At 38.4% G+C, this 8321-nt stretch overlaps 1 protein-coding gene across 1 annotated transcript in view; it reads right to left on the minus strand.

The window, feature by feature from the left end:
- The window catches only part of LOC107722426 (PHD finger protein 21A-like), a 28064-nt gene that overhangs the window by 10751 nt on the left and 8992 nt on the right, over positions 1-8321 (minus strand). The window contains exons 2-7 of the mRNA XM_016530788.1: positions 5696-5750; positions 5070-5159; positions 4888-4920; positions 4716-4781; positions 2250-2399; positions 779-1024 (exon numbers count right to left, since the gene is read on the minus strand). Coding sequence (XP_016386274.1) covers positions 779-1024; positions 2250-2399; positions 4716-4781; positions 4888-4920; positions 5070-5159; positions 5696-5725 — 615 coding nt within the window. The 5' untranslated portion in view covers positions 5726-5750. The remainder of the gene's footprint in view (positions 1-778; positions 1025-2249; positions 2400-4715; positions 4782-4887; positions 4921-5069; positions 5160-5695; positions 5751-8321) is intronic.

An 8321-nucleotide genomic window follows, 5' to 3' on the forward strand; every position in this document is an offset into this window, starting at 1 on the left:
AAAATTAGCCCATAAATTACTCACCCTCAAGTCATCCTAGGTGTATATGACTTTCTTCTTTCAGACGAATCCAGTCGGAGTTATATTAAAAATGGTCTTTGATCTTTCAAGCTGTTTAATGCCACTCAGCGGGTGATTCATGTATCAGTCCAAAATAAGTTAAATAAAAAGCGCCCATGCATAAAAAAAAGTGTCTCACATGGCTCCAGGGTGTGAACAAAGGCCTCCTGTAGCGAATCGATGCGTTTTTGTAAGAAAAATATCCATATTCAAAACGTAATAATCACTTTAATGTATGAATATGGATATTTTTCTTACAAAAATGCATCGATTCGCTACAGGAGGCCTTTGTTCACCCCCCGGAGCCGTGTGAGACACTTTTTTTTATGGATGGGCTCTTTTTATTTCACTTCTTTTGGACTGATGCATGCAAGACCTGCTGAGTGGCATTAAACAGCTTGAAAGATCAAAGACAATTTTTTATATAAGTCCGACTGGATTCGTCTGAAAGAAGAAAGTTATATACACCTAGGATGACTTGAGGGTGAGTAATTTGTGGGCTAATTTTCATTTTTGGGTGAACTAACCCTTTAAGCCATAAATAGAGGCAGATGCAATGGAACAATTGTCTAAAATCTAAAAGAACCAACCATGAGCTCTTGGGATCTAAAATAAATAGCCTCCCAATTCACATGCAGTTTGCAAAACAAGCGGGAATAAGAAAACAAAACTCTTCTTGTTCTATAACGAGAGTCAAAACTACTCGAGAAATACTTACAACGACGGTGCTATTGGGTATGACTCGCACCGGCTCTGCTCCCTGATTGGTCGTTTGGATGACTGGTTGGACGTTTACTGGGGACTTCTGAGGATCTGAGCTAGGAGGGCTTGCCAGGAGTGTGCTGCCAAGGGTTGTAACCACGGTGATAGTAGGTGCTGGTGTCATGATGATAGGTGAGGTGGGTGTGGCAGCTCTCAGCACCAGAGGTAGAGTCTTTGAAGCAATGACAGGGGCCACAGAGCTCTACGGGGTCACAAACACATACGCTGTTGTAAACGTGTTCACTTTTTCCTTTTATAGGTCAGGTATGGAAGCCCGTTTCCGCCACTGAATAAAAAATAAAAAAGGTAATTGCGACTTTTTCTCTCCCAATTCTGTCTTTTTTTCTCAGAATTGAGAGATATAAACTTGCAATTACCTGTAATAAAGTCATAATTGCGAGATATAAACTCGCGATTGCGAGAAATAAAGTCAGAATTGCAAGATAAAAATGTGCAATTGCGAGAAATAAAGTCAGAATTGCGAGTTTATATCTTGCAATTCTGACTTTATAACTTGCAATTCTACGAAAAAAAGTCAGAATTGCGTGATAAAAAGTCGCAATAACCTTGTGGCAGAATGGGCTTCCATAAGTCTTCTTACTGAACATAATGCTCTGCAAAATATTTTGGTCACTCTTCAAAAATAAAAAGAAAGCTGACATATGTCAGAGCTTTTAGAATTTTTAGCAAATACTTAAATACGTAAATATTCAGTCTCCTCTAGTGACCTGTTTATAAGACGTAAATAAGCATACACACATTCCTAAGATATAAACTGTGCATGTGCACAAAGTAGTTTGATTATTTGAGGTGTTTACATGAAGGTTTTTTAGTCCAATTGAGCCGTTAATGCAATTACTAAGTTGGATGTGTGTAAACGTCGCTATTAAGTCTCAAAAACAAAATCAGTTTGATTCATGAATAAATAATTCAGACTGCTGACTCAAAACAACCAATTCTTCTCTCATTGACTTTCATGAATATGCCAAAGAGAATTAGGGTAGATATCAAGTGGATAACAAAATTAAACTTTAAGCCCATTCTTCACACCAAGCTATAATATGGCTTCAGGAGTCACACGGACCACTTTTAGGTGCCCCTGCTTAGCCCAGCTGCATGGAAAAGCATAACCAACACAATATTCCAAAATTTCTCAGAATAATATTTCTATATGGATCTTTTTATAATACTTCTATGATGTGTCTTTTTGGAGCTTGCTAGCAAAGGTCTTAATTCCTTTTTTTGTTCACAGATATGGTTTTGGAACAACATGAAAGCAAGTAACTAATGCCAGAATTTTTAGTTTTGTGTGAATTAATCCTTTAAATGTTCAGCAAAGACAAGGCATTGTCTTTAGAGGGGTCCTGTATGGAGTCCTACTGTACCTGACAGAGTGAAGTATTGCTTCTTGTGTTTTGTGTGGGTACCTGTGGAGTAGTGAGGCTGGCAGCAGGCAGAGGCGTCTGTGTCTGTGTGATGAGCAAGGTAGACATTTGCCCATCGGCTTGTAGTGTCTGCAGCTTCATATCTTCCTGTTTCACCAGTAGATCTCTCCTTAACTGCTCTACCACCTTTTTCTGAGGGAGAAAGAGAGAACAACCGCCTGTTCATTTTTTGTGTATTCTGTCACTCGTACCTGCAATGAAGTCTCTCTCACTCACACCCTCTCTTTCTGCCTGCTGTTGATAAGAGAGTTTGTGATGTTGGATTTGGGCCCATTTGCACTGACAGCAAGAGGGAACATGGAGTCCCTACAGCTGAACATCACTCTCTTTGTCTCTTTCTCTCTCAGGCAGGGGGCCAACAGTATTCTGCTTTCAAAAACATCTTAAAAGTGATAAAAAAAAACAAATGGATTACGGCATAACAGGAATTTAGCAGTAATATATTACCATTAGCATCAGTTGTGACTATGAACTATGTCCGGTACACAGCTGAAAGGAATGCTTCTTCAAATCAAGCGTAACCTCAGTAATTAGGGAAAGATATATTGAATCAATGTGAAAACTGTGTCTAAAACTCTGCCTCTCTAGACCATTATTAAGGTACCCTTATATATGTGAAATGGATAATTCACTTTGAAGTGAAAATTCTGTCATCATTCACTCACCCTCCTGTCATTTTAAACCTGTATGAGTTTCTTCTGTGGAACACAAAAGAAGATATTTTAAAGATTGCTTCAGTGTTTTGTTTTTTTTTCCTGTATAATTTAAGTCGATGAGTTCAGTTGGTTTGGACCTTATTTTATACTTTAATTGTATGAACAAAAACAGTTGAAACATTCTTCAAAATATCTGTTTTGTTCCGTTGTGTTCCGCACAAGAAAGTATTTTTATAAATGCTTAGAATTTTTATTTTTTAAGTGGACTTTCCCCTTTAAGAGTCTAAACAATGACAAATGGATGGGTGTTTGGTTAACTTGTTAGAAAACACCATTAATTATACATTTCTATTTGGTTCTGCTAGTAAAACATAAATTCACCTTTAAAGGTTAAAAAATGTTCATCTGTTCATATTTATAATGCTATCAAATCTTTTTCTATTTTAGAAAGATTCCCACATAATAAGACCTAGACCATTAGCATTTACAAGGACACACTGAGCCCTACATTTGCATAATAAGCTTAAAACACTCTTTATGAAAAACATTTTCAAAATAGACATGCTTTAGGGACGTCTGTGGTAGGTTCTTTACAGATTACCAATCATCTTACAATGAACGAGACAGAAATGGAAGTCATATGTAGAAGAATGAAAAATAAACAATCTGCATACTTACACACTTAATAATGTGATTCTAAATGGTGAACACAATCATTCCTCACGTACTCCAAATGCAATTTATTTGAAGCCATTTACTGTCTGTGTTACAGTTTGGCATCAAAAAACGTGCACATATACACATACACATGAGCATGTGTACACAAAGGAACATTAAGAGTATGGATCCATAACAATCATAAAGTGAGGACAGAAGGAGGGAGATATGAAAACTTTCAGATGGCTGTAAGAGTGCCTGGCTTTACTCAATGCAGGCTACAAATGTGCAATACAGCTTGTTTGTGTTCAGCTGAGTATGTGTTGATTCTGTAACCAGTGAAGACAGAGTGACAGATACATTAATGAATATGAACACAACCCCCCCAGCACAGTCCTCTCACTGATTACAGCTTTAACAGGCTCCCTCCACCATCTGTTAGACTCACACACTCCTAGATCTGGGAGAATTCCACCGGACACCGAATGTGTGCGAGCGAGGAAGACAGCACACTTTATTAAACAGCGCTGCAGGCTGGTAAATTTCTGAATGCCGAAGCTTTATGACAGTCACAGTGATTATAGGGCTGACCTTGTGTTTCTCTTCTTCCTTTTTCTCTGCAGAATGATTTCAGGTGTGTGTTTTTCTCCTGTTGATGGCAGCCGCTCTGTTCTGTTACTTTAAAAAGCTTTGAGACATTAAAATTCCTCACCGCTGCGTGCAATCTACAACGCATCTTTTCTCCATCTCCTCCACAGAACTTTGGGTTCTGTACAGTAAGCTCAAGCGAAGGACAGTACGCCACGTAATCATCCCCAGACATTAATAATCAGTTATTGAAATGTCAAATAAAAGGGGGGAGAATAGATTTGTGCATATGTGTGTGTGTTGGCAAATTGTGCATTTGGCAACACAAAACCACAGTGCACAAATCACACCACAAATGTTCAGCACAATACGACACAAAACAATGCCATGATGCAACACAGGTTTCATAACCTAACAAGTTTGCCTTGTTTTCTCGGGACACACGAGGACTTTCAGACCCCAAGTAATTGAACTGATCAAGACACACGTGTAGCTCATAGAGAACACTGATACGGCAGCAGGTGTTCTCTCAGAGAGCAGCTCTCACCTGCCGCTCACTCAGCGCTGTGATCTTGGCCTGCAGGTCACGGAGCTGCAGCTTCAGATCTGCATTCTGTACAAAGAACACACACACTCCTCCCTGATACACTAGTCCAGCGGCCGGTATATGAGAGCGTATCGATCAAACAGTAATGGAAATGTTCAGTGAGGAGACGCACCTGTGGATCTTGCTTCATCTGGCTCACGAGTTTCTGCAAGGAAGAGAGAGAGAAAGTTTTAGCATTCTCATGAGTGGGAAACACATGCCGATGCAGTGACCTCTAGAGGACGGTGAGGGTACTGCAGTCGCAACAATTACACACTCCATCCATATGGTGTGAGGGGAGGGCTGTGGGGATACCTGATGGATCTGGATTTCCACTTTGAGTGCTTCCTGTAAATTTAGCAGTTCCATCATCGATCTCTTCTTCCCAAAACCCAACACAGCTGCCTGGCGAATAAGAGGAAGAGAGCGAGATATTCTTTCATTAATTGAGATGTTATTGAATGACTACGATTAAAAAAGCTTTTTAGGTCTCACAGTGTGCATGACTATGCCATGACAGATCTGTTAGTGTGCTAGTGCGAGTGTGCGTAAATCTGCTCAGTGTGAGTAGGATATATCTCTGTGTACTGATTCAATCAGAACTACTCTCATCAAATCCTGCCTGAACACCATGGATCAAACTGAACAGCGCTCTTTTGCACATACACAATCCCGTTCTCTCCCTCTGTCATTCTTCTTTGGGGGGAAATGATGCTAATGCATGCATTAACTGTTTCCGTCTCTCCCAGCCTCTGAGAGTCTGTTGTAAAGTAAGCTCCTCAGAACTGTGTTGCTACGATGCTGTTTTGAGTAATAATTACACTCTGTAGTTCAGGAAAACATTTCAGTTAATTAGCTAGCCAATGAAACACCATAAAGCTAACCATCACAGTTGTGTCAGAATGTGTGCACCCCCCTTAGGACAATGGTTTAATCTATACCTTCCCAACGTCTGCCGTCTTGAACACCATCCAACTGGCAGAGTGGAGGGTGGAGCTGGAATAGACAAGAGAGGATGGTAAGGAGCAGACACACATTTACACACAGCAGCGCTCTGTGAGTGACAAATCTACATCAGAACAATATTGAAGAAGAGATATCAGCAGGAACACATAAAGTGGAAGCTTTGTGGAAAAAAGATTTAGGCTGCATGCAAAGATTCAATCCTATCTTGAGAGGACACAAAAATTGGAGGCTTACTGGAAAATAAAACTATGCTTCTTTATTTGCTGACGGAATAGTTCAGCCCAAAAATAAAAATTCTGTCATCATTACCCTCATGTTGTTCCAAACCTGTGTCTTTTTCAAACAGAGAGTTTTTTTTAACAGTGTTATAATTTTTGAGTGAACTATTGCTTTCAATTAAGGTTCCTGAACTGGAAGAACTACAAACTGCTTCAATGAAAAACTGTCCCCGAAAAAGCATGTATCTAAAGGCTGGAATACACTACATGACTTTTAAAATCGGAACAGATTTTTAAACACTGGGCATCATATACTTACCGACTTTGTAATAGTCACAGAGGAAAAACTGTCCATCATACACTAAACGACTGAGGATCATACACTACCAGACTTTGAAGTCGTTCCGATCACAACAAATTCATGCAACATGTGCACTGTTGCTTGGAGAAGCTATTAAATGAAAACAATATGTGTTCTAAAATCGGCTCAAAATATCAAATATGTTTGATCTCCTCTGGATGGAATAAAAGACTGAAGTTAAAAAAAAATTGTAGTCTGTAACCATCATACACTACGCGATATTCTATGGAATCTGTCAACTCAAATCTGCAGACTGGCTCTGACTTTCGGTAACTAGCGTCAACTTCTCCAGACTGTAAATCAGGGCAAAAAATAAGTAGCTAGTACAATGTCAGCATATTTACAGGGGTAATTTCAATTTAATTTTTGTATTGTACTTTTTATTTTATTAATCAAAATACAACGGCCACAATATAATATTCAGTGTTGAGCTGCCGAAACTCCGAACGTGTGCATGTTGAGGGGCGATCTGAGATATAGACCTACTATAATGTCTTCAGACGTTTGCAACAAAACTTTATAGTTTTGTTGCAAATGAATTAAGAATTTATAGTGCTATATCTCAGCTTAATTAAACATAATTATATTGTATACACAGTTTAAAAAATCTGTAAAAATATTGCACTGAAATGTGCGCTGAAGGAATTTGCGTATTTTAATTATAGCTAACTCATGTTTGTGGGTTTTCATCATTATACAGTCTGTTTAAATAAACATACAGAAACACATGCAGTGCTACTATTTGTCTTTTTTCTGTTTAACTTTTATTAAACTGCAGATCAAAATAGAATAGGCCTATACCCTAAATAAGGATAAATTATATTGGAAGGCTGGAATACACTACATGACTTTTAAAATCGGAACAGATTTTTAAACACTGGGCATCATATACTTACCGACTTTGTAATAGTCACAGAGGAAAAACTGTCCATCATACACTAAACGACTGAGGATCATACACTACCAGACTTTGAAGTCGTTCCGATCACAACAAATTCATGCAACATGTGCACTGTTGCTTGGAGAAGCTATTAAATGAAAACAATATGTGTTCTAAAATCGGCTCAAAATATCAAATATGTTTGATCTCCTCTGGATGGAATAAAAGACTGAAGTTAAAAAAAAATTGTAGTCTGTAACCATCATACACTACGCGATATTCTATGGAATCTGTCAACTCAAATCTGCAGACTGGCTCTGACTTTCGGTAACTAGCGTCAACTTCTCCAGACTGTAAATCAGGGCAAAAAATAAGTAGCTAGTACAATGTCAGCATATTTACAGAGACGCAACATAGTCCCTTGAAGACAAGTCAGTTCACTTGGCGGCCATATTGGCTATTTCCAGCTTTATTATCTTGTATTAGGAAAGACCGAAATCTATATTTCATTAACATAATTCAAATCAGAAATATAATCATAAATTGTGCTTATTAAGGCCAACTCACTCAAAAGGGTATTTTTCAGCCAATAACAAGTATGTTCTATACTAAACAAACAGGCAATTGGCTTATTTAACAGCTGTCATGTTGAGAGTTGCAATGCCTCCTAGGGCTGGGCGATATGTAAAAAATATCTTATGGATAATCGCCTTTGAAAATATAACGATATCCGATAATATCGTCTACCTAAGCCCCACCTCCACCACACCCCGCCCCCGCCGAGACAACATTGCCGTCATGCACCATAAACACACACCATGTTCAGTTTGGTCTTAATTATTGCCACAAAGTTTGGTTTTACTTTTCTTAGCTTGTGCTTAAACTAACAGAAAACATTAGCTTTGCTGTTATGTTGGTGTTGCTAATAATTCCCCCTCTGTTCTTATCAAATTTGTGTTAGAAATGAATTTCGTTTTGTGAGGAGAACTGTTGAGGAAAAATAATAGAACCCAATTTTAAGTTCATCATGGTGAAGTTGGACATTCTGGTGGTGATTGTAAGAATGATAAATGCATGCTGATGTCATATAATAACGTCTTGAATAAAATATGCCTATTTTCCGATGTTTCTCTTTCTTTTTG

Source organism: Sinocyclocheilus rhinocerous, unplaced genomic scaffold, assembly GCF_001515625.1.
Source record: "Sinocyclocheilus rhinocerous isolate Xijiao unplaced genomic scaffold, SAMN03320098_v1.1 scaffold1115, whole genome shotgun sequence".
NCBI lineage: Eukaryota > Metazoa > Chordata > Actinopteri > Cypriniformes > Cyprinidae > Sinocyclocheilus > Sinocyclocheilus rhinocerous.